Source organism: Chlorocebus sabaeus, chromosome 2 (assembly GCF_047675955.1).
Source record: "Chlorocebus sabaeus isolate Y175 chromosome 2, mChlSab1.0.hap1, whole genome shotgun sequence".
NCBI classification, from domain to species: Eukaryota; Metazoa; Chordata; class Mammalia; order Primates; family Cercopithecidae; genus Chlorocebus; species Chlorocebus sabaeus.
Window position 1 is genome coordinate 1,755,893 of NC_132905.1, and position 25,604 is coordinate 1,781,496.

The window sequence follows — 25,604 nt, forward strand, 5'->3', positions numbered from 1 at the left end:
GTGTGCACCTGCCCTTCCTCACTAGTCCCTGGCCTGGTAGCCACAGGGCAGCTTGCCAGGACTCCACCGGGAGCACTCAGGGCTGTCTGCTCCTCCAGGGAGGATGGGTATCAGTACCTCCCAGCTTCATGGGAGGAGCTTAAGAAACAGATTCCTGGGCCCAACCCCGGATCCACTGAACCAGGACCTTGGCGGTGGGCCTGGAGTCTGTGTTTTAAGAAGCTCCCAGGGATAATTCTCCTAAATGTGAAGTTTGAGAATTGCCCTTTCCAGGGCAGAGACAATGGGCACTGACACCTCCGCTGGGCATCAGGGAGTGGTGGGCAAAGGAGCAATGGCACCAAGTCATGGCCAGTGTTGGGGAACGGGGAGGAGAGCAGGTGTCCCTGGGAGGTCAAGGCAGGTGGCACCTGCAACCCGAATGTGGGTTCTGAGGCATGAACAGGAGTGTGCTGAGTAGGCAAGGGGCTAGGATGTTCTGGGAAGTTTGCTGAAACCCCAACTCTAGAAAAATGGACAAGGATCAGGCAGAAAGGAAAGGTGGGGGCCACGGAGGGGTGTCAGGTCAAGGGGGAAACTAGGAAGTCAGCCCGAGGGCCAGGCCTGCAGTCGGGGACATCCAGACAGAGCAACGCGCTTGACACCTGCTCAGAGTTCAGGCTGAGAGCCAAGGAAAATCAGGAGTGAAACTCATCAGCAGGACCCTCTGCAGCCACAGCACCAAGGTGAGCTGGGCGTTTAAAACCACGCGTCACAGGGATGGCAGGACGCAGGCCAACAACTGGGCTGGGTGAAGCCTGGGCCACAGTGGCGTGCGGGCCTGGCTCAGGGGCACTGCCTCCCACCTGCAGCCTGTGGCTTGTCTGCCTGTTGGTGGCTTGTCTGCCTGTTGGCCTGAGAGGCCAGAGGCACTGAATTACCAAGAGGGAAGCCCAGGTGTGTTAAAGGTTGCTTTAATTTCTCCAGAATCACATGAAACAAAAGCCGTGTGTTCCCTACGCACCACCTGCAGGCCAGGTTGGCTTCTGGCCACCCATCGACACCCTGGGGAGGGGAGAAGCCTGGCAGTGGGAGCCTAGCAAGGGGGTTCAGCAGACCCAGGAAGAGACCCCTTTCCTGCCTCAGCATTCCTTCTGGTCCCTCAAAGTTCAGCACAGCCAATCGCCAGGGCCTGGCGCTGCAGCCAGCATGGACAGCTGCCTCCTGCCTCCTGACCTCCACCCTCACTTGCCCCTTTCTGTTCTCATCTGACACCAGATTCTCTGCAAGCCGCTGGTGTATGACCCACCCACTGCTGTCAGGCCCCTCCTCCTGGTGACAGCCAGCAGGGATGGAGGGCCCACTGTGTGCCTGCCCCAGCCTCAGCACCTTACACTGTTGGTCGCACTCACTCCCCGCTCACGGGACCCCCCAGGCACATACAGTCAGCAGCGCATTCTGTGGATCCACAATCCGCAGCCGCCCCTCCGCCGAGCCACCCAGCCCCACATTCTTCCAGACAGGACAGCTGCCCACCTTCCCCTAGGGCTGGCATAGGCCTTGGAGGCCAACTTGGAAGCGCAGAGGGAAAGGAAGCAGAGGTGCTGTGTGCTGCGTGAGCCCCAGTGGTGGCCTGTGAAGGCCCACAGGAGGGAGCAGGGCAGGTGGGAGGTGGGGAGGGGCCTGAAGGGCAGGGGCCCATGCTAGGGGTGGTGATGAAGACCCTGCCTTGTGCACTCACCCACTGTCTTGTTGACCATCATGCTGCCTCCCCACACACCAGGTGCTCCTAGGGCCAGCGCAGTGCCTGTCGGTCCCACCGGGTCCCCAGCACCCAGCACAGGAGAGGCTGGGCGCATGCCGGCAGGTGCGGGGGTACTGCAGTGCATTTGCGGGCTGACCACTGCATGTGTCTGGCCTCCAGCCACAGCCCGATCCCCTCACTGAGCCAGTTTCATCCTGACAACACCCTGAGGCTGAAATCACTGTCCCTCTTTAAAGATAAGTAAACCCACGAAAGAAAGCTGGACAGAGCAGGCAGGTGGCACAGAGGTGGGTGCAAGGCCCTGAGTCCCTCCACAAAGATACAGTGGGTTCCCCTCCAGACCGCAGACAGGCTCCCGGGCTCCAGAGGCAGGCCCTGAGCATCTCGGCGGCACCGGCTCGCAGGTTCTGAAGTCAGGGACACCCGGGGACAGAAAAAGGCGTGGGCACAAGCCAGGCTCAAGGTCACTTTGCTACTGCAGGAAGTGCAGGACTCTGCCTGGGCTTCAATCACAAGCAGGTGCCTTCTCCACTCAGACCCTCAGTCCCTTCTGTCAATGAAGGAGGCCAGGTGGAACGCCGGCCCTTCCGGGAAGCGGTGGGGCTCCTCGAGGGGCCACCCTGCGCCTGCTGAAGCACCGCCCAGACACACCTCCGAACAGGGAAGTGTGCTGGGCCTCACCCACGCTGCCCTGGGTCCGGAGCCTTAAAATGCGCGTTCGATGAAGGCTGACCGTGAAAGCCGCCGTACAGCAAAGGGGACAGAAGGCCAGAGTCCCGCGGCCGCAGCTCCCAAGACGGGGACTCGAACCGGCGGGAAGGCGCGCAGCTCCCGACTCCCTGCGGCCGCGCCCGACGGTCTCTAGGACCCAGGGGAGCGCCCCGAGCGCGGCACATCGCTGACCAATAGGCGACATATTTGCATGTGGGCGCGCCGCGGCCAATGGGGGGCGGGCGCGCGGGCGCGCGGGCAGGGGGCGGGGCGCTTCGCGGCAGCGGGCGCAGTCTGAGGATGGCCGCGGCCGCGGCCGGTGGAGCCCCGGGCCCAGCCCCCGGCTCCGCCGGGCCCCCGCCTCCCGCTGCGCCGACTTCGGCCGCTCGGGCCCCGCCGCAGGCGCTGCGGAGGCGCGGGGACTCGCGGCGCCGCCAGGCCGCGCTCTTCTTCCTCAACAACATCTCCCTGGACGGGCGGCCCCCGAGCCTGGGCCCGGGCGGAGAGAAGCCCCCGCCGCCGCCCGCCGAGGCCCGCGAACCACCAGCGCCGCCGCCGCCGGAGCCCCCCGCCGGCCTGCCCGGGCTGCCCGCCAGGACCCCCGCGCCCCAGGGCCTGCTCAGCCCCACGCAGGCGCCCACAGGCCTCGGCCTGGACGGGCAGCGCCAGAGGTGAGTGGGGGCCCAGCCAGGTCAGCCCAGGACGCTGGGTAGAGGGACCGGGACGGGGACGGGGGCGGGGTCAGCCCAGGACCAGGGGTCAGGATTACTTGGGGCCTCATCAGCCCAGGACAAGGGGGGGGGGTCAGGTGACCTGGGGCCTTGTCCACCCTGGAGACAGGGGTCACGTCACCTGGGGCCTCATCAACCCAGGACACAAGGGTCAGGGTCAACCTGGGGCCTCATCAGGCCAGGACAAAGGGGTTGGGTTCACCTGGGGCCTTGTCTGCCCTGGACACAGAGGTTCAGGTGACCTGAGCCCGCATCAGGCCAGGACACAGGCGTCAAGCCACCTGGTGCCTCATCAACCCAGGACACGGGGTCAACCTGGGGCCTCATCAGGCCGGGACAAGGGGGTCAGGGTGACCTAGGGCCTTGTCAGCCCTGGACAGAGGCCAGGACAAAGGGGTTGGGTTCACCTGGGGCCTTGTCAGCCCCGGACAGAGGTCCAGGTGACCTGAGCCCCTGTCAACCCAGGACACAGGGGTCAGGGTCAGCCGGGGGCCTCAGGCCAGGACAAAGGGGTCAGGTGATCTGGGCCCTCATCAGCCCAGGACACAGGGGTTGGGTTCACCTGGGGCCTTTTCAGTCCTGGATACAGAACTGGGGGTTCGTGGGCTCGATGAGGGTTTCCTCAGGCCCTGTCAGCCCCCACACACGTAGGGTTCATTGTCCCCTGAATTCTCTCAGCCCCTGGATGTGGGGTCTGGGACTCCATGTTGTCAGCCCTCTGAAATGGGTTTTAGGGTTCACTCAGCCCTTATTACCCCTGAGACCCTCAGCCCTGTGGGCTCTGGACATGCTCCCACCCCCATCCACTGGCACCAGTGCCTGGGACACAGGGACACATGGAAAGCCCTGTGCATCTCCTCGAATTCTCTGAACCGGGCCACACCCTCCGTGCCCACCTCCTCAGATGCAGCAAGTGGGCCGGGGTCCTCCTGGCACTGTCACTGACACCTGTTCCTAGAGTCCCCTCAGACCTCCCGTCCCACAGCCACTGGTCTCTGGCACCCTCTACCTGTTATTTCCCTGCTGATCCCCGCTCTCCCCCCCATCACTCTCAGCTCGGTACCCTTGGGCCTGTCACACCTTGGGTTTGCCATTGCTCCCCCTGCCTTGATTCCATTTCTGGGAACTACCTTAGCCCATCCCAGGGCAACCCCAACCATGAGCCCTGCCTGTCCAGCGTGTGCCCCCTGCCCAGATGGCCCCTCGCTGCCCGACACCCTGTGTCCTTCTCCCAGAGACCATAGGCCCTGGATGACCCTGCCTCCTGCGCCCCGGGGCTGTCCCACCCCACCCCGAAGCCCTCACCTCCGGGAGTGACTGTAGGCTCTCAGCCTAGGACTGGCTGCTTGTTGCGGTTCCTTTTCAAAGGAAGCCACTGTCCACGGGTCCAAGTGCCTGCTGGGCCGCTGTTCCCAGAGGCAGCCCCTGCAGGTGTGCACTGAAGGGGGCTGACACAGAGCTCTTGGGTCAAGGCTGGCATGGCCGCCTTGGTTACCTAGAGGTCATCAGAGTCGCCCCACACCCCTGGCCTTCAGGCAGGTTGAGGCGTTGGGTTCCTCTAAGGTCTTTGGTTGGGGAAGTTTGGGCCCAGAACACAGCACTCTGTCCTCAGAGACGATGATGTCACATGCAGGTTGCATCACACGCAGGTCGCAGAGCACTCCATCCTTGGAAGTGTTCCTGGCCGTAGCCAGGCTGAGCGCGCCTGCAGACCCAGACCTGTCCACAAGATGTCCCCCACGGACATGCCTGGCCACTGCTCCAGGGAGGGTCAGAGGGCGATTGGAGCAGAGGGATGGATTTGCCCAAATGTGGCAGCCAGGCCCCATGCACTTGGCATGGCCGGCTCCTTCGGGAAAGCGGGAGAGATGGAACTAGGCGGTGACTCTCCAGGGCGGGGGGGCAAGGCCCCAAGGTGTGGGCTCCATGGGAAGTGGGCTCACCCCAGCGGGCCGAGCGCTGCAGGTGTGCTGGGCTTTTCCCTAACTCTGGGCCCTGCTGTTTGACATGGAAGCAGCTTTCTCCCTCAGTCCTGCATGTGAGTGTGCAGAACCGGATGGTGACGCCAGGCAGACCGGGTGCTGTCGTAGGCCCTCCTTCCACAGAGTTCATGCACCTCTGTGTGCACCAGGCCTGGCATGGAGTGGAGCCCACTCCAGTGGAGGGAGGCAGGGCAGGGCGATGCTGCGGGGAAGTGCCCGTAACTGAGAAGGCACCCCGCTGCAGGCCCAGAGCCTCCATGGTGACAGTCCTGAGTGCAGCATGCTGCCCATGTGTGGCACGTCCCTGCCCCGTGGGATCCTAGAGGGTGCGCTGTGGCTGGCATCCCTGGCACAGGATGGGACGTGGCATGGGCTGGGTGCCTGGGGTCCTCCTGCCGTACCCACCATGGGCCCGAGCGCCCCCACCCCTTGCCTCACCCAGGGCTGTCTCCTCCCTTCCCTCCTCCTCGGCCCCCACGTCCCTGTTCAGGTCTTTCCTGAACCCCACTCTGTTCCTGGTGGGGAGGCATCCCTCCTGGGGCTCTGCTGCCAAGTTCGTGGTGCTGACCTTGGGTCCGAGGGCCGTGGCCCCTCCCCTGATAGGCAGCCCCCAGTGTGAGGACATCCATTTCTCCCTGTGTTCCCTGGGCCTGGCTGCTGGGCGAGGGAAGTGTGGCTGCCCCAGCAAAAGGGGCTGCTAGCTCCTGGCTCAGGAGTTCTAGGATGAGTTGGTTTCAGGAAATGGAGAGAATTCTGAAAGTCCTGGAGGTAGCCCTGATGTTGGTCTCGTGCGTGTGGTGGTTTGACCTGGGCTCTGGGAAAAGACTTGGCTTGGAATCCCAGCTGCACTGTTCAGTACCTCTGTGACCTTGAACAGGTGACATGGCCTCTCTGAGCCTCAATCTCCTCTGAGAATCAGGTTCACACTAAGCACGGCCTTCCTGAGGTCAGAGGTCAGATGCGTGCCCAGAGCTTAGTGAAGTATGTGGCAGGAGTCAATGTGAGGTGAGCAGAGCCTCTTTTATTTTGAAACAGGGTCTCTCTGTCTCCCAAGCAGGAGTGCAGTGGCACAATCACAGCTCATTGCAGCTTCTACCTCCTGGGCTCGAGTTATCCTCCTGCCTCAACCTCCAAGTAGCTGGAACTATAGGCGCACACCGCCACACCCTGCTAAGTTTTTATTTTAGCAGAGATGGGGTGTCACTATATTGTCTAGGCTGGTCTTAAACTCTGGCTCAAGTGATCCGTCTTAGCCTCCCAAGTGCTGGGATTTCAGGTGGGAGCCACCACACCCAGCCAAATGGAGCCTCCTGTTACAACAAGGCTGCTCAGGGAACAGTCACATCTCAGTCCCTAATAGTTATTCTTTCCCAGGGAGGCTCAGCCTGGTGTGGCACTTTGTGTTGAGCCAGTGAGTGAATCGTTAGAATCCTTGTTTTCCTCACAGAACTTCCAACCAGGTTTATTTTCACTTTTAACATTGCCATTGCCTAATGTCCAAAAGCAAGCAGGATCTCTGGGCCTCCCCAGCTAAGTTTGAGCAGGTGCTGGGGTGCTCCACCTGCAGCCTCCTCCCCACCGACCCCTGCCCCAAACCCGGTGGCTCACGGCACCAGCGTGGCCTCTCCCAGCTCTGGGGGCCAGAAGCCCAACCTCAAGGTGTGGACAGGCCCACGCTCCCTCTGCAGGCTCCAGGGAGGATCCTTCCTGCCTCTTCCTACTTCTGGTGGCTCCAGGTGCTCCTGGGCTTGTGGCTCCATTTTCTGCCTCCGCCTCCGCGCCTCACTGTTCCTGCGTGTCCGTGTCTCCCCATGGTGATTTCCTCACAGGGACACCAGTCGTTGGATTAGGACTTACCCCGTGACATCTTAACTTGATGACATCTGCTAAGACCCTCTTTCCATCCGAGGTCCCATTCACAGATACTGGGGTTAGGACTTCACCCTCTCTTGGGGGCGATACAGTTTAACCCACAACAGCCCTTGGTGAGTGTCACAGCGTTAATGAAGTGGGAGTGGCATCCCCTCAAGCAAACAAGTTTCCCCGAATTGCAGACAGATATGGCCCAGCAAAGAGCCAACATGCAGCCATCAGCAAGCAGAGCCCCCAATTCTGGAGGGTGTGTGCCGAGATGCATCTGGGGAAAGTCCTGGGCCTGGGGCTGGGCTGCAGCTGTGGAGACAGGCTGCTGTCTGGGCCAGGAGCCACTCAGCATTGCCAAGCTGCTGTCCAAGTTAAACCAATTTCAGCCTGGCATCTGGCGCTTTGTTTACAAGCCTGATTTGGGGGTTTCTTGCTCCCCAGCTGGCAAGCAGCTGACAGTGGTCAGCTGAGGCCAGAGCCTGGGGGCCCATCTCCCATTGCAGCCCAGAGGCCACGCGACACCTCCCACTCCGCCCAGCCCCGGGACCCTGTATGGATGCTTTCGCTGGGCGAGGCAGCAGGGAGTGCTGGACTTGGGTGTTTTTGCTTCACCTGGGACTTGATGAGACAGGGCACCCGAGACCAGCCACGCATTCACCAGTTGTGCCCCAGGGTCCATGGCCTGCCAGGTGCCCAGGCCAGGGGATGGGGCTGGGCGTGGTCAGACAAGACCATTGCCCACACTTGGAGCTGGGAGCACCCGAACACCACCACTGCCCGCACCTTCCTGGCGAGGGAGGGTTCCAGTCTCCCCAGTGCTGGAGCGGGCACGCCATGGGACAGAAGCGCAGTCATTCGGCAGAGGCTCCCAGCTATCCTCACGTTGTCAGACCTACTGTCAAGGTCATTTCAACGGCCCCTTCGCCCAGCCGGGCCTCCTGAGTTCCCTCTGAGCCTCACAGCGGCTCCTACACACAGCTTTGGGTTTCTAATGGGGATGGGGTCTTCAGGCCTCAGCCCCTTCTGGGCATTTCTTCCGTTACAAAGGAAAGGAAGTGTACCGAACACTAGAAACAGTGTTTAATAAATAGCCGATTTCTCTTCCTGTCTATGAGCATGACTTTGGGTGGAGGCGTTGGTGGCCCGCCGTTTAGCGCTGAGAGTGAGGTGTGTCTGCAGATGTGGAGGGCAGCCTTCCTGCTGCCCCAGCCCCTAACCCCCCAACCCCTAACCCCTTCTTCCCAAAAGTCAGATGGAGGCAGCTTTGAGCAGGTCGCTGCCGTGTAGGGGGAACCACGAGTCGGCGCTGCCGGTCTAACTCTGCCACGGCTGGGCAGGAGCGGGGCCTCCTGGAATTCAGCAGAACTCGCATTTGCCCCAGTGTGTGGGGCGTGGGGTGTGGGGTGTGGGCCTTGCTGAGGGCCTCGTTCTTTCTGCTTTGCTCGCTTGTTCCTGGCATGTTTTGGATGGGGGGGGCCGGTGCATGCAGGATGAGTGAAGCACATGGAACGTGTGCCTGGGCACAGCCCATGTAACCACTCCCCTGCTGAGACACAGGCCAGCCGCCACTCCCTGGTGCCCCTCAGCCCCTCCCCCACACTGAGACAGTGACCTGTGTCACTACGTGACGAGCCTCTCAACCCGCGTGGCGTCTGTGTGCACGTGCAGCCATGCTGTGCATGCCGTCCCCTGATCACGCGTTTCCTGCCTCCTGCTGACTGGCATGTGTGCTGCCCCCAGCCAGGTGTGAGGTGGTGCATCTGTACATGCATGATCCTCTCCGTGTCTGCCAGACACACGGACACCTCTCTATGGAGGCCGGGGCGAGCAGGGGTCCATCTCATGGGTTCCCAGCCCATCCTCCAGAGGGGCCAAGCAGTGGACGCTGGCCTGGGTCCCATCTGCACATGCCAGTGCCTGTCCCGTTAGCAGCAGCGCCCTGCTGTGGTGACACATGCAGTTGTGACAGCCTGGTTCTGGAAGGGAAGCACCTCCCTCGTTCTCCCTCAGCGCCAGCTCCCGTGGAGGCAGAGGGGAAGGGAAGGCCAAAGCGGCGTCCTCCCCACTTGGCCACCCTGCCCTGCACCTATGGGCAGGCACCTCCTTCAGCATTGTCAGAGTCTTCTGGACTCAAACCAAAAAACGTGACCTGCAGCAGGGCCAGGTTCAGAAAATGAACCCCTGAGAAACAGTGGAGAGCAGCCACCATTCCAGCTGACGCAGTGGGAGCGGCACCGCCGGGTACAGACCCCCGCCATCCACATGGGCTCAGGTCCCCACTCTGTTTCTTACCAGCCATGTCATCTCGGGCAAGTTGCTAAACACCTCCGTGCCTCAGTTTACCCACCCGTGAAATGAGGGTCAGAATGCTGCCTCCCTCCTAGAATCGTGCAGATCTAGTTTACTAATAAGATGCTTACAAAGAAGAAAGGAGAAGGAAATCACAGAGAAAAATCTGCAGAAGAACCCGCTGGGAACAGATTTTAAAGCGTGGTAGAGAGAAACCCATCATCCCTGCAGTGACCAGAAAATCATGGAGGAGCTGGGCCAGCCGGCAGCAGCATCAGCCTCCCCCCTGCAGCTCCTCTGCATCCTGAGCCAGAGGCTCCAATGGTACTGCCAGGCAGGCTGCCACAGGGCCCCCAGCTTGTGCTGGGGCCCCCACGGGCCTCCAAATGAGGTCCCAGGCATGCAAATACCCAGGCATCCCCTGGTAATTACCCGTGGGAAGGAGCTTCCAGAAAGACACACAGGCCAGTCCTCAGGGCCTCCAGGCCCAGCCTTGTAGGGCAGGACACGCAAACACCTATCTGGGGACAGTCCCCAAATCTCCGCCTTCACCGGCTTCTTTCCCCAGTACGGGCCCTGCCCATCCAGCCTCCGCTGGGCTCTTCTTGGGGCAGGCTGTCCGCCCTCACCCATCACAGGCCAGCACTCACTCACCTGGGCTTCTCGGGACAGCCAGCATCTGCCACACACACCCCCTCAGCATACAACTGGGTGCTGTGTCCCTCCGCTGCCCTCAGAGCCTGCTGCCTGCCCTAGCTCCTCCTTCCCCACCCACCCTACTCTCCAGGCCAGCCCACTGCATCCCCAGCCCCTCCTGGTCCCATCGCCCAAGTGCTCTCTTCTGGCCAGCTGCTCACCCACCTGCAGCCGTCTGGTTGGTCCCCTGCCCCTACCTCCAGCTGGGACTGGGCAGGTGCACAGCTGTGTCTGCTGATGGGGCCAGTGTGAGGCACCAGGCTTTTTACTGGATTTTCTGTTTTCAATCCTAGCTTGTTTTCAACAAGCTCTTGTTGCCTTTGCCTTTTAAAAGATTTTAATTACATCTTAAGTTCCTGACTTCAAACTGTACTTGGTACTCCCTACAACCACGTTCTTTTTCACTTTCAGTACAGTATCCAACAAATTACAGGAGCTGTTTCCCACTTTGTTATAAATACGGTGGCTCACGCCTGTCATCCTGGCACTGGGAGGCCGAGGTCTGTGGATCATTTGAGGCTCAAGACCAGCCTGGCCAACACGTTGAAACCCCGTCTCTACTTAAAATACAAAAATTAGCCAGGAGTGGTGGCAGGCACCTGTAATCCCAGTTATTTGGGAAGCTGAGGAGGGAGGATCGCTTGAACCTGGGAGGTGGAGGTTGCAGTGAGCCAAGATCAAGCCCCTACACTCCAGCTTGGATGACAGAGTAAGACTCGGTCTCAAAATAAAATATAGGCTTTGTGTGAGATGACTTTGCCCAGCTGCAGGCAAGTGCAAGTGTTCTGAGCCTGTTGAGTTTGGGCTGAGCTGTGATGCCCGTAGGTAGGTGTATTAAGTTAACTTGTGACTCTGTATTTTCTGCTTAGGGTGGTTTTATCAAGACCTGACCCCGGCTGGGCACGGTGGCTCACACCTGTTATCCCAGCACTTTAAGAGGCCAAAGCGGGCAGATCACTTGAGGTCAGGAGTTTAAGACCAGCCTGGCTAACATGGTGAAACCCCATCTCTACCAAAAATACAAAAATTAGCTGGGCGTGGTGACAGGCACCTGTACTCTCAGCTACTTGGGAGGCTGAGGCAGGAGAATCGCTTGAACCTGGGAGGTGGAGGTTGCAGTAAGCCGAGATCGCACCACTGCACTCCAGCCTGGGCAACAAAGCGAGACTCTGTCGTAAAAAAAAAAAAAAAAAAAAAAAGGACCCGACCCCATAATCAGTCCAGCATTTGTTTTTAAAAAAAAAAAGGGCCGGGCGCAGTGGCTCACGCCTGTAATCCCAACACTTTGGGAGGCCGAGGTGGCCGAATCATGAGGTCAGGAGATTAAGACCATCCTGGCTAACATGGCGAAACCCTCTCTCTACTAAAAATACAAAACAATTATTTGGGCGTGGTGGTGGGAGCCTGTAGTCCCAGCTACTCGGGAGGCTGAGGCAGGAGAATCGCTTGAACCCGGGAGGCAGAGGTTGCAGTGAGCCAAGATGGTACCCACTGCACTCCAGCCTGGGCAACAGAATGAGACTCCATCTCAAAAAATAAATAAATAAAATAAAGCATGGTGGCTCACGCCTGTAATCCCAGCCCTTTGGGAGGCCGAGGCTGGCGGATCATTTGAGGTCGGGAGTTCAAGACCAGCCTGGCCAACATGGTGAAACCCTGTCTCTACTAAAAAATACAAAAAACTTAGTCGGGTGTGGTGGCGGGCACCTGTAATCCCAGCTACTCGGGAGGCTGAAGAGGAAGGATTGCTTGAACCCAGGAGGCGGAGCTTGCAGTGAGCCGAGATGGCGCCCCTGCACTCCAGCCTGGGCGACAGAGCGAGACTCCATCTCAAAAAAAAAGAAAAAAAATGACAGCATCAGTGTTGGTGTCAAGGTGACACAGCCTTGGTACCAACCAGGACTACACTGGCTGTGTGACTTGAGCAAGGGCCAGGCCTCTCTGTGCCACTTGTCGAGTGGGTGTGGCTGTCACTGCCCCTACTGTGACCCGTTGAGTGTTGGTGAAGTGGTGACTGTGGCACTCTCGCTGGCACAGGCAGCACCCACTGTGGGACTGTGGCTGTGCCCAACCCGGCGCCTTGGGACAAACACTGGCTCTCAGTGGGAGGCTCCTGGCGAGGGCATGGTGTAGGAACCTGGACTCCAGGCCGGCTCCACCATAGCGGGGGCCTGAGCGCACCAGGCCTTGTGTGTAAGCTGGGGTCCTGCTGGGGGAAGGCCCGTGGGACCCTGAGGATGGCGCTGGCCTGGCACCTGGAGGGTTCCCAGAAGTGACCCCCAGCAGTACACCTGCCCTTGCCCAGGAGTCCAGATTGGCTCACACTTAATAAAAAGGCTACTGTTGACACGCTGAGAAGGCCCCATGCCAAGCCCAGGGGCCAAGTTGCTCCATTTAATAAACCACACAGCACCCCACAAAGGGCCCCATCACCACCGCCGTCACCACTGTCATCACCACCGTCACCGCCATCACTGCCACTATCACCACCATCACTACCACCATCACCACCACCGCCGTCACCACCATCGCCATCACCACCATCACTGCCACTATCACCACCATCACCATCACCACCACCGCCGTCACCACTGTCATCACCACCGTCACCGCCATCACTGCCACTATCACCACCATCACTACCACCATCACCACCACCGCCATCACCACCACCGCCACTGTCACCACCACTGTCACCACCGTCACCGCCATCACTGCCACTATCACCACCACCGCCATCACCACCGCCATCACCACCACCGCCACTGTCACCGCCACTGTCACCACCGTCACCGCCATCACTGCCACTATCACCACCATCACCACCGCCACTGTCACCACCACTGTCACCACCGTCACCGCCATCACTGCCACTATCACCACCACCGCCATCACCACTGTCATCACCACCGTCACCGCCATCACTGCCACTATCACCACCATCACTACCATCACCACCACCGCCATCACCACCACCGCCACTGTCACCGCCACTGTCACCACCGTCACCGCCATCACTGCCACTATCACCACCACCGCCATCACCACCACCGCCACTGTCACCGCCACTGTCACCACCGTCACCGCCATCACTGCCACTATCACCACCACCGCCATCACCACCACCGCCGTCACCACTGTCATCACCACCGTCACCGCCATCACTGCCACTATCACCACCACCGCCATCACCACCACCGCCGTCACCACTGTCATCACCACCGTCACCGCCATCACTGCCACTATCACCACCATCACTACCATCATCACCACCACCGCCATCACTGCCACTATCACCACCATCACCATCACCACCGCCATCACCACCACCGCCACTGTCACCGCCACTGTCACCACCGTCACCGCCATCACTGCCACTATCACCACCATCACTACCACCATCACCATCACCACCGCCATCACCACCACCGCCACTGTCACCGCCATCACTGCCACTATCACCACCATCACCACCGCCACTGTCACCACCACTGTCACCACCACCACCAACTGCTCCCCTCTGGGGGCCAACAGCCCTGCAGGGCAGGCAGGCTCCTCAGATGTGCCACGCCACATTGCCCCATCATTGTCATTGCAATTAGAGTGGTTTTCCAATACTGCAACATTGCATCAACTGGCATTGGACCTTACCTCCTAAGCTATGTTTTTGGAATGCCTTGGTGCCCAGTATAAGGGAGAGAACAAAGCTTTGGAGTCCCTGACAGACCCGGGTTCAAGACACAGCTCTGCGCTTGGAGTTGCGTGGCCCTGAGAGTTACTGAACCACGTCATGTCTCCACATCAGGATGGCCTCACTTGGTCCTGAGGGTCGAGGGTCTGAGGAGCAGTGGGCATTGTGTCCTGAGGGGGTCTTCAGGGAAGTGTGTTGTACAGTCATTCAGCCAACAGATATCTGCCTGCACGTTTCACTTATGGGAAACACCTGGGAGACTCCTGAAGTCCAGGCAGGAGGGCAGGCACTGAGGACAGCAGTGAACGGGGACAGACCCTGCCCCACCCATGGGGCTGGCACTCTGGAAGGGGAGGCAGACGGCAGGTGGGTGGTAAGGCAGGGACACCTCCTTGCTGTAGTGACCAGTGCCGTGAGCAGGTCACAGAATAGCGCGATCCAGGCAGCCTCCCTCGGGGCCGCCTGTGAGCCAAAACGTTCAGAAAGCGGTGGCCACCGGAAGAGCAGGAACACAATGTTCCAGACTGAGGAGGAGCCCCCGTCATGGCGCTGAGGTGGGAGGGTGTGGCTGATGCAGGGAGCTGCGAGTCACGGGAAGGTGGCCTGAAAGCAAGGGCTGCCCGCTGCCCACCCCGCCTGCCTGCGCCATGGTGCCCCGATGCCAAGCTGTGCTTCAGGGAGGGGCAGGTAGCACCAGCCTCAGGCAGCGCTGGGTGGGATGGGCCTGTCAGAGCTGGTGGTGCCCCCAGCAGGGTGTTGCTTGGGGCCGAGCGACCCTTGGTGGGCAGGGCAGGTTGGCGTGCTGTGCTGCGCTATGCTGTGCCTGAGGAACCTGTCCCCAGGGCCGCTGGTCCCCAGAGAAGAGCTCAGTGCCTCTGAAACAGGAACCTCTCGAGGCATGCGGTGCCCCTCCTCCCTGTGTCAGTCTGCACAGGCTCTGGAAGCCCCTTGGCCTGTGGGTGTGCAGCTGGGGGCCCTGCACAGCGGGCGGCACTCAGTTTCTGGCCACAAAGGCGGTGCCTGGGCTGGTGGCCCCATGCCTGTTTTGAGGCCCCATTGTCATCTTGCAGGAAGCGAGTCACGTCCCAGCGCTGCTCCCTGGAGTTTCTGGAAGATGCTGTGGGATGTGCTCCAGCACAGAGGTACACGCCCCCGACCGCCCCGAGCTCTACAACTTCGCTCAGGCTGCCACTGACCCCTGCGGGGCCAGAGGGTCCTGGGAGGAAAAGAGTGACCTGTGTCCTTTGCCTTGCAGAACCAAACACACATCTGGATCACCAAGACACAAAGGCCTGAAGAAGACCCACTTCATCAAGAACATGAGGCAGTACGACACCAGGAACAGCAGGTATAAGGCCGAGCCAGAAGCCGGGCCAGGGCTGTGGTCTCCAGAGGCCCACAGGGTCCTGCCCGTGTCAGCCAAGCAATCTTCCCTCCGCTCCCAAGACTCCTGCCCGCTCCACATCCCACACCTCTAGAGGTGGACCCTCCTCCCCACCACACTCTTTGCTCCACATCAGCCAAGCACCCACGGGTCCCTGGTGTCACCACAGCGAGGTCATCCTCTCTGGGCTCCCACATGAAGGGCCACGTGTGGACATGAAGGAAAATTGGAGACACAGAAACGGGCGTGGCTGTGAGATGTGTGGGGAGGAGGGCTGGGCTTTGCTGGGGGCACGGAGGAGAGGCTGCCCAAAGCTGGCGGAGGGCCGCAGCCGTGCCCAGGTGCACCCTGAGAGACTGTGTCAGGGTGTCAGGGTATCTCAGGGTGTCAGGGTGTCTAGGGGGTGTTCCTGTGGCGCCGTACTCCCCTCGCTGCATGTCCTGAGGTGTCCTGAGGTCCAGAGCGCTCCCTTCCTTCTGGAGTTCCCCCTGCCGGGCATCCTCCTTATGGTGACTGTGGGTCTGAACGGACCCTTCCTCCCCGTCAGTCCTATACAGCTTCCAGCAGACGTGAGTGCCAGCCCTGGCTCCTGTCATCCAAGCCAGAGAGGGGAGAAGTTCTCCCGCTGTTGTCCCCTTGGTGAGACCCTGGGCCCAGGCAGGGCAGAGCCAGTGTCTAAGGAAGGAGAAACAGTGGCTTCTGCCTGTGCTCCCTGGCCCGGAGCCTGACTGCTCGAGCGCCTTGGAAGGGAGCCTCCAGGCCAGCCTCTCTATGGACCTGGATCAGGCCCTCTCTGGTGGCGTTGAGCCCCACACCACCAAGGACCTCTGAGGTCTGACTTGAGGCAGCCCTTGGCCTCGCCATCCTGTCCCCTCTGGCTGCCTCTCATCTCTGAATGAGCCAAGATCCTGAGGTGAGGCCGCCAGCCCCACCCGCACTGGGTCAGGGAGGAGCCTTCAGGATGTCACTGCTGTGCCTGCCCACGTGCAGCCGCGTCCCAGGGAGGGGCACCCTAGTAGCTCCTGTAGGGAATCCACTCTGAGAGCTTGGGGGTCCAGGCTTAGTGGCTCTGGCCACCCGGCCTCCTGGGCCCAAGTCCCCTTGGGCAGCATGGGCAGTCTCCCGGCACCTGAATTTAGGCAGAAGGAATTTTCCATGGAAATGTCTGTAGCTCTGGAAGCAGCAGCACCTTGACCCCTGCCTCCCAGCCCCTGTCTTCTCTGACTCTGTCCCCCTGCAGGATTGTGCTCATCTGTGCCAAGCGGTCCCTGTGTGCGGCCTTCTCGGTCCTGCCCTACGGGGAAGGCCTGCGGATCAGGTGAGTAGTCGGCCCTTGCCTTGCATGCGGTATGCGTCTGGGCAGAAGGCAAGGCCTGGTCCCCACCAGGCCCAGGAGGCATCAGAGGGCACTGCGCCCCCAGGTGAGGCTACGTCCCCATCAGGCTGCCCCTGGGCTCATGGGAGGCTCAGCACGTCCACCTCCGCCAAAGCCCCTCAGGAACCCGGGGCAGGTCCTCATTCTCCAGAGGGGCCGGTTTCTGTTCACGCTGTCGATGTACAGGTGGCTGGGCTATCCCACCTCCTGTGGACAGAGCCACATGGCCCTGTGACCATCCAGGCAGTTGTATCCGTGCGTAATTCAGGGAAGGAGGAAACAGCTGTGGGGTGGGGATTATGTGTGGCCCTGGCTTAAAAACAGTGGTGGAGAAACCTGACCAGGTGTGGGCACATGCACCTGGAGGGCCAGTAAAGGTGGGCACTGCCCCAGGGGCTCTACCAGCCAGTGTCTGTACTGGGGAAGCAGGGCTCAAAGACCCCCCTTCCGTGAAAGCACTCCTGACGTGCACCTTCCTGGTCACACCAGTGCTGCCTTTCTTTCCCGAGGGGTTGTGCTGACATTGTTCCCGAGAGCGCCTCGGGTCAGCAGACAGGTGGGCTGGGCGGCCGGAGCCTGAGTTCAGCGCAGGCCACAGCCCCTTGCCTCTCCCATGTTTGCAGTGACCTGAGGGTGGATAGCCAGAAGCAGAGGCACCCGTCCGGTGGTGTCTCTGTGTCTTCCGAGATGGTCTTTGAGCTGGAAGGCGTGGAGCTGGGAGCAGATGGGAAGGTAAGAGCCTCTTTGCCGGCAGACACCCAGCGCTATCAGGGCCAGGCAGGCAGGTGGGAGCAGTCCCACACGTCAGTGCCCACGAGGCAGACATGGAGCTGCGCTTCACTCCACGTAAAACGCAAGGGTGGAGTGGATGTGGGCCTGTGCAGCCCTGAGAACACGGCCCTGGAGCCCATCAGACTCCCCCGGCAGCCTGGCCGTGCCTGAAGTCTGCTCTCTGCACTACAGCCAGGTGCTCCTGGACACCTCCCCGCTGCAGGGGGGGGCTCGCCAACCCTCCGGCCTCTGTGCTGGTGGTCAGTGGTCTTCAGAGGCAGGGAGAACGTTACAGGCTGCAGAACCCAGATAAAGCACAGTGGTGTTCCGGAATGTTCTAGCTATGTGAGGAGCAGCGTCTAGCTCAGGCGCAGCCTCAACGGCTTGATCTGAGTTGTTCCCTTCCTTTTCCATGCAGGGCTCCCGGCGTGCCTCTGGGCTTCCTGCAGCGGGAGGCAGGCAGAGCTCACTTTGCCCTCTGGTCCCCGGAAGCAGCGCTGAGGCCAGATGCGTTTGCTTTTCTAGGTGGTGTCTTATGCAAAGTTCCTGTACCCCACCAACGCCCTGGTCACACACAAGACTGACAGCCACGGCCTGCTACCCACACCTCGGCCCAGTGTCCCCCGGACTCTGCCAGGGTCAAGACATAAACCTGCCCCCACCAAGTCAGCACCAGCCAGCACAGAACTAGGTAGCCCACGTGCCTTAACCACGGCCCGGAACAGGGTGGCCCAGGGACTGCAGCAGCACCAGCAAGCCCCTTCCAATCTGTAGCCCTTTGTGCACGATGGAGCCTCGGGAACAGGGTCAGGTGGCGGCCACTCAGGAGAGGAACAGCTCCACACCGAATCACTGGCCCTGGGCTTGGCCTGAGCCGGGCAGTGGGGAGGAGTTGCATCCACAGATGACTCCAGGGAGGGCCCCTCCTCTCAGGACATCCTTTTCTTGCTCTAAGCCCTGGGCCCTTTGGGAGAGCGAGAACCATGACCTGGAGCCCCTCCCCAGCTCGGCCTTGTCCCGCCATGGCACCGGCCTGCCAGACCTTGGGGCTAGATGGGTACTGCTCAAGACTCTTGGTGGGTCAGGGGCTGTCTCTCTTACAGGGAGCGACGTGGGGGACACCCTGGAGTACAACCCCAACCTCCTGGATGACCCGCAGTGGCCCTGCGGCAAGCACAAGCGCGTCCTCATCTTTGCGTCGTACATGGTGAGTGCCCTCTCCTGGGGCCTGGGCACAGGCCGCTACACACCTGTCCTCGCTCAGGGCGTGCGGGGCAGGCTGTGGGCAAAGCCGCCCCAGGGGCGTGACGTGCCCCCATCCCAGATTGCAGCACCACAGACAGTGGTGGTGTGCAGGGCAGGCCAGGGAGCAGTGCTGGCCACTCCAGCTGGGGTCGACCTTTGCCCTTCAGCCCTCGGCACCTGGCAGCCTGGCTCTCCCCACACCAAGCATGCATGGGCTCTGGGGTTCTCTCTTGAGCCATTTTGTTCTCCGAGATTCGGGGCCTCTCAAGCCACACCTTATGCACGTTTGCAAACCCAGGATGGTGAGAAATCCATCGTGGTACCGGGCAGATGGGACCCATGGACTGTGGAAGGGGCCAGCCCAACCCTGTCCACTGTCTGTTGCAGACCACAGTGATAGAATACGTGAAGCCCTCAGACCTCAAAAAGGACATGAACGAGACCTTCAAGGAGAAGTTCCCACACGTCAAACTGACGCTGAGCAAGATCAGGAGGTGAGGACACCCTCTCAGACCATCTCATCGTCCTGGGAGGCCCTGCCAGCCTCTCCAGTTTCTGGTAGATTCTCTCTCTAGCTTGACAAGTCTAGCCGCTGCCCATCCTCAACCCCCTCCCACCTCTGACCAGGCCCCCAGCAGCAGCTCCCCCACCTCCACCGCCCGCCAAGCCAGGCCCCCCGCGGCCCCATCACACTTCATCCCCCCACACACCACCAGGCGTCTCAGCCAGACCCTCACAGCAGCCCAGGATCTTTGTAGAACTCAAGCGGGACAAGGCCTCTCTTGTGCCCAGCCACTCCCAGTGTGTGCTATTTTACTGACCAAGTTCTGTGGCCCTTCCCCTGGCCCACAAAGCACCCCTGTCCAGGCATGCTGGGTGCTCACCAAGACCATCCACGTGCCTCTGCTCTCACATCTTGCCACAATGAGAACTCCTGTGACCAGAGGAAAGTGAGCCGAAGGCAGTGGAACTGCTGGGCTCACTTTGGACTCCCCCTGTACTGGGGGCCTGCCCTGCCTGGCCTCTGCCCCAGTGTTCCAGAGGGTGGCTCACCCCACACCCCGGCACCTCCCTTCAAGGCTCTTCCTAAAACTGCCCCTCATCAGAGGCCACTGCCCCCCACCAAGGGCAGGGCCTGTCCTCTGTGGCTCCACCCACCAGGCACAGGTGGGACCTGCTGTGGGCACCCACCCAAGGGAGGGGGGAAGCCAAGACCCAGCCTGCCTGTTGCTGCCCTTGCACCCTGCCCTGGGCATTGTACATGGTACAGTGGAGGGTACCGCCCTGAAGGATACAGTGGTGGTTCTTGCAGCCCAAAGCCACATTGCTCGAGCCTCAGTGGTGGTGGCAGGGGACTGCCTCCTCAGCCCCAGCCAGAGCCCCAGGGACATGGCTTCTGTCTTAACCCACAGCTTAAAGCGGGAGATGCGGAGCCTGTCGGAGGAGTGCAGCCTGGAGCCCGTGACGGTGGCCATGGCCTACGTGTACTTTGAGAAGCTGGTCCTGCAGGGCAAGCTCAGCAAACAGAACCGCAAGCTGTGCGCCGGCGCCTGCGTGCTGCTGGCCGCCAAGATCAGCAGTGACCTGCGCAAGAGCGGCGTGAAGCAGCTCATCGATGTGAGTGCTGGGTTCGGCAGGTGCTGCAGGCAGGGTCATGACATCCAGCCAGGGCCACTGCTGAGATGGGGCCGGCTGGGCGGGAAACATGGAAGAGGGAAGGCTCCCATGTAACCCTTCTCTCTCCTTTGCAGAAGTTAGAAGAAAGGTTTCGATTCAACAGGCGTGACCTGATCGGGTTTGAGTTCACAGTGCTCGTGGCCTTGGAGCTGGCCCTGTATCTTCCCGAGAACCAAGTGTTACCTCATTACAGGCGCCTCACCCAGCAGTTCTAGCAGAGGCTCCACAGAAGGCACAGGGCACCGAGGTGCACTTGCTGGCCAGGGAGGTGTCTCACTGAAGCCCCGCGCTGCCTCCTGCCAGTGCCCCCAGCACCCGCCAGCAGGAGGCACCTGGCCTCCGCTGGTACGGCTCTCCTTTTTGCCTCTTTGCTGTTTCCTTGGAAAGTGACGTCGCTGTCATCCCCAAATGCACTGTCCCTCCAAGGGGATTTCTGAGAATTCACCTGAATTTTTACATAACTAAATGTGGGGTTGTTACTGGTATTTTTTTCACGTGCCTCAGACCAGCCTGGCACCAGGATCTTTGGTTCACAGCGTGTAGCAGTGAGCCGCTGCAGTCTGTCTCCCCACGCCTCGCCTTCTGTAAACCACCGCAGCCACCACAGCGTTGGGGTGGAGATCTGGGTTTCTAGACCTCACTGAACACACTGAAATGGCTGAGTTTAACTTATTTAGGCATTCATCTTGGAGATTTGGTTTTTCGGGTGTGGATTCCTCAGCAGCATCTCCCAACATCGACTGTGCCGCTGGCTCCCTGCCACCCAAAGCCGAGTTCCTCCAAAGCTTTCTCCGCCCACCTCACTGCGTCCCAAATGGAGCTTTTGGTGTCCAGTTAAACTAGCGGGAGCAGTCTCCTGATTTATTTTGATCTCATTCTTGGACTCTTGGACCTCTGTTCTTCAAACATCGTGTCACTGTGAAATCCTGACGCCCTTGTGTCCTACAGACCGACAGGGTGCAACAGACAGCTGCCCATCCCATGCCATGCTCTACCCTCTGCCTCTCACCAGGAGACACTCTGGGCCTCCAGGATAATCGCTGCTGGCCGGCTCTTATTTTTCTAAGCAATATTGTGATGGAGAAAAATAACATATTTATTGGGATTTGGTTTTTTGGGTCTTTTTTAAGGGAACAAAAAATGGTTAAATGAGGTCTGCTAAAGTTGACCTGAAAACACTTGACCCTCAGACAGGAGGGCACTGACCACACCCCACACAACCTCAAAGGGTCAGTGCATCAGTCTTTTTCTTCTGAGGCAGGAAACAGGTGCTGTCTTGGCCACCTCAGCCAGGGCAGCCCACCATGCTAAAAGGACTCCAAGTGGTGGTCAATGTCCCTTCTGTGCAGGGCCCCATCTCTAGCTTTTCCACATCTGTCTGAAGTTCTTGCAACGAATTTTACATGGTCCAGCAATCCAGCTAGCTGCCTCATCAAAACACTGAATAACCAAGGACTGCTGAGTTTTTCTTCATGGGTCAGCTGGTCTCAAAACTGGCCACTGCCTCAGCCACCAAGCTTTTTCCTACCACTACTTTAAACCTCCCTGGCCCTGGAGGGACTCTGGGATGACTTTGTCTCTAGCCCATTACAATACATTCTGTGCTGTTTGTGCCCACTGGTGCTTCTGCAGAAAGGGGATGCCAATTCTGGTGATCACAGAACTCCACCAGCAACTCCACCTGACCCCAGCAGTGGTGCAGGACAGCTGCCAGCACCCACCTGGCCCTCCTTTTCCACAGCCACTCACTGGGGTTGAGACCCAGAGATGGCTGGTGTGTAGGAGAGACTGCAGGATGAGGACAAACCAAAGCCTTTGCCCTTATTTACTGTGGAGCATCCCCTTCCATCGAGCAGCCCTCAGGCCAAGGATGACCCCCTGGAACCCAACGTGCACCCAGAGGGGACTCGACTTCCAAGCTGCTCCCCCATGCTGGGTCCCAGGCAGCTTTCCTCTGAAAAGCAACCTCTCCTGCCACCCAGATCCCATCTCAAGAGCTCGCCCATGTTATGAGCATGTAAGGGACTGAATTCCTAGTAACTGTTCCAGTTTACGACCTGCCCTCCAGGGACACACGTCTCCATGGTTCTTTCTACACATGAAAGCAAGAAATGGCTCATAAGCACGGTAATTTAAGTGTGTGTATTTATGTAGTGAAAGTTATTAACCAAACCGGTCTATGTGAAGTGTGAAGCCTTCCCTTCAAAACTATGTCCATTGTCATGATGCCAAGAGCTGCCACTGTGTGGCATTCGAGGATTATTGCAACAAAGCCAGCAGTTAAACCAAACTACACTCTCAGCATATCAGCCCCTAGAACATAGCCAGGTGTCGGGAGCTGAGGTGTTCAGCTGGGCTGTGACTCCACAAAACCAGGCCTGGCGTTGCTTCCTCGTTGGTAGCAGCTGTGGATGTCAGTGTGCACAAGCGAGTCTCTGACCTCAGAACGTTTGAGTCATTTTATCTTAGATGTTTCTAAATGGATAATGTATCCTTTAAACCTCGGTTTTGCAATACGTTTCACAGCTTGTCTCCTTTCAACTAACTGGGTACCGTACCCCACCCTTGTCACCCATTGACAGCAAAACCTCAACCCTGGGCCTAGAGACACAGAATGAACCTGCACAGGTAGGTTTTCACTGTTTATTTATGACAAATAGTCCACTTCCATGATTCTCTCCAGTCAAAAGTTCCTAGAACCAGGAGAAAAGGACAACGTTAGGACCACGTCTCTGGAGCAGCCCTAGTCCACTCACTCTGCCCAAATGTGAGCCCCCCAACCTTACTTTGAGACGATGCCGTCGGCCTTGGCCAATCGGAGAATGGAATCATCTGACTCACCCTTAAAAAAAAACACACACTGAGAATATTTCCACTCCGGCTGCTTGAGATGGCAAATCAGCTGCGCCCCCAGCCCATGTCTCTCCCCCGCTGAGCAAATGGAAACAGGCACAGAAGGGGAACCACCTCTCCCGAGGGGCAGCCTCCAGCCTGACTATGGTGTGAGATGGGGGAGACCTCCTAGTGGGAGGCAGGGTCTGCTGCCTGAGTGTTTTCTCAGAGCACCCCTCTTCCACCCCCAAGACGCAGCAGGCAGCCAGCCCAGTCCAGCTGGCTCAAACTACTCGCCAGCAAATCTATTCAGGCACCGTCACACACTCAAATGCGCAGGGTAAAGTCCACGATGTCCCGAAGTGATGAGCAAAGCCCAGGGAACACTCACCATCCTACGAATGGCCCCGCAGATAGCGTACGTTTTAAACTGGCCATTAAACCTGCCTGTGACCTTGTCAACCTAGAAAGAGAAGGAGGATCAGAAACACTCCCCCAAGTGTGGGAAACACCAATCCTCAAAGCCAGTCTCTGCCTTACGTTCACCCTAGGGGCTCCTCCACAATGGGGCAGGCCTGCCTTTCCCGGCACACACATCCCAACCTTCCCGCCTCCCGGGCTCCCAGCTCACCTCGGCCACGTTCATCTGGATGGATGCGTGGTCCTTGGCACCGATGATGCGGTTGCTAGCGGAGCTGTGGAGAAAGGCAGCAGTGAGCAGAAGGGACATGGGGGGTAAAAATGAAAAAGAGGACGTGGAGGGTTGGGAGGATCTGCATGGAAAAGAGGAACGTCCGGGGAAGGATACGTGAGGGACGTGGCGGGGTAAGGACAGCAGGGGTGTGGGGGGACAAGGGCAGGCGAGGGGACGTGGTGGTTGGGTAAAAACGGAAGAGGGGCATGTGGGGGGCGCAGTGAGCCGGGCGTGGGGAGGGCGCTCACCATTTCCGCGGCACGTACAGGTCCACGAACTCGCCGGCGTCGTTCTGCATCTCGAGGCTGAGCCTGCGGAGTCACCGCGCGGCGCCGTGAGGACGGCCGGAACCGTGCCCCGGCTCCCGGCGCAAACCCGCCCCTAGGGTCACGGCCGCAGCCGCACACCACACCCCGCACCCCGTCCTCCCCGTCCAAGCCCCCGCTTCCGCCCCAGCCCCAACCCTGAGCCCGACGCCAGCGCCGCGCGCCACACCTGCTGTCACCACACCGCGCGCGAGAGAGAAAGAAAGCGGCTAGTTACCCGGCAGAAATATCGGCGGGCAAGGCGGGGCCTCGGCGAGCGCTTCCGGGTCACGCCGCCACAGCGAGTCTGCGCGGTGCGTTCTTGCCGGCCGACGCCCTGACGCACTTCCGTTTCCGGCGGAGGAGGCGCTAGGATCCGCCCTACTGAACCTGGGGCGCGGGGCGTCGTTGCGGGTGGTCGTCCTGTGTGGCGTCTTAGCCTAGCCCGTGGGTTGTGCCCCACGGACGCAGTCGACCCCTGTGAGCGCCTCGGGAGCCCCGAATGAGCAGCTGGGAGAAGGGGCGGGGACTGAGCCTCGCTAACCGCTGCCGACCTGGCGAGAGATACGGGCGTACCCCCCCATAGTGCGCCTCCAGCGCCCCCGATCCCCTCACCCTGCGGCCACCTGGGGCGTGGGGCGGTGCTCCTGCCCAGGCACGGAGCCTCTGCGAGCGGAGGCGTGCTCCCGTGGTGCCTGCTGTTCACACTCCCTCGGGCCGGTGGGCGAAGGACACCCGCAGGAACTCGGCAGAAGAGAAATTCAGACGGTTCCTGAGGGTAGGAAAAGGTCCCGGCCCACCGCGGGGTCGGAAGCACCCGACCGCTCTGCCATCCCGTGTTTCACCAGTCAGACCCCCAGGGCAGTGCATGGGAAGCAGAATGCAAACTGGGGCACCGTTTCCCTGAAGCATTTTGGCCGCATTTGTCATAGTGCTAGAGGTGCATACTCTTGGACCCCGCAAATCCGCTCCTGGGAATTTGCTCCAAGGAAGTAAAGATGATACAAAGATGGACCCACGAAGTGTGGTCGTTGGTTATGGGTGGGTTCTTGAGGAAGGCCTTGTTAGCGGCCTGAACCCTGTTGCCAGGGTTCATGTCTGTGTGTGGGTTGCCCAGCGAGGCCTTAGTGGTAAAGAGATTCTCTCTGGCTGAAAAGCCAGAGACAGGGGCAGCCAGAGGACTAGAAGGGACAGAATAGCAGAAGGAACTCCCGAGGTCTGCAGAGGGTCTTCCTTGAGTGGTCAGGAGAGTACTGTCAGTACATTTCCTAGAGGCTGGGGAAAAAAACATCCAGAAAGATTACTCAGTGCTTACACGGGACTGGAAATAGTACTTGCTTTCCTCAACTTTTCCAAACTGACAATCACAAGACATTGGATGGAGTACTCAGAAAGGTCTTGCCTCAGTCATGGGGAATAATTATCCCTGCCCTGAATGTTTCCCAGGTCCCACCTAAGAAATCATAAAGGCAAGACCTGAAAGAATCAGACTGCCGGGCGCGGTGGCTCAAGCCTGTAATCCCAGCACTTTGGGAGGCAGAGACGGGCGGATCACGAGGTCAAGCGATCGAGACCATCCTGGTTAACACGGTGAAACCCCGTCTCCACTAAAAA

At 59.7% G+C, this 25,604-nt stretch overlaps 2 protein-coding genes across 3 annotated transcripts; one reads left to right on the forward strand and one right to left on the reverse strand.

Annotated features, from left to right (window-relative positions):
• The first annotated feature begins 2,729 nt into the window (after positions 1–2,729).
• Positions 2,730–22,675, forward strand: CABLES2 (Cdk5 and Abl enzyme substrate 2). The gene is made up of 10 exons (XM_008011801.3): positions 2,730–3,126; positions 14,778–14,849; positions 14,963–15,055; positions 16,332–16,409; positions 17,090–17,198; positions 17,763–17,928; positions 18,341–18,444; positions 18,870–18,976; positions 19,895–20,099; positions 20,234–22,675. Exons 1-10 carry the CDS (start codon positions 2,756–2,758, stop codon positions 20,372–20,374), a joined length of 1,446 nt encoding a protein of 481 aa, XP_008009992.1. The 5' UTR covers positions 2,730–2,755; the 3' UTR covers positions 20,375–22,675.
• Positions 22,676–22,788: 113 nt separating this feature from the next.
• RPS21 (ribosomal protein S21) lies at positions 22,789–24,332 on the reverse strand. 2 transcript variants are annotated; one of them, XM_073005384.1, is made up of 6 exons: positions 24,229–24,332; positions 23,934–23,996; positions 23,623–23,686; positions 23,383–23,454; positions 22,946–23,001; positions 22,789–22,852 (listed from the first exon to the last, which is right to left on the reverse strand). In XM_073005384.1, the coding sequence occupies exons 2-6, from the start codon at positions 23,981–23,983 to the stop codon at positions 22,843–22,845; spliced, it is 252 nt and encodes an 83-aa protein (XP_072861485.1). In that variant the 5' UTR covers positions 23,984–23,996; positions 24,229–24,332; the 3' UTR covers positions 22,789–22,842. The 2 variants fall into 2 exon arrangements, with proteins under 2 accessions (XP_072861485.1, XP_008010005.1); XM_008011814.3 differs by having other exon boundaries at positions 24,181–24,253.
• Positions 24,333–25,604: the final 1,272 nt, after the last annotated feature.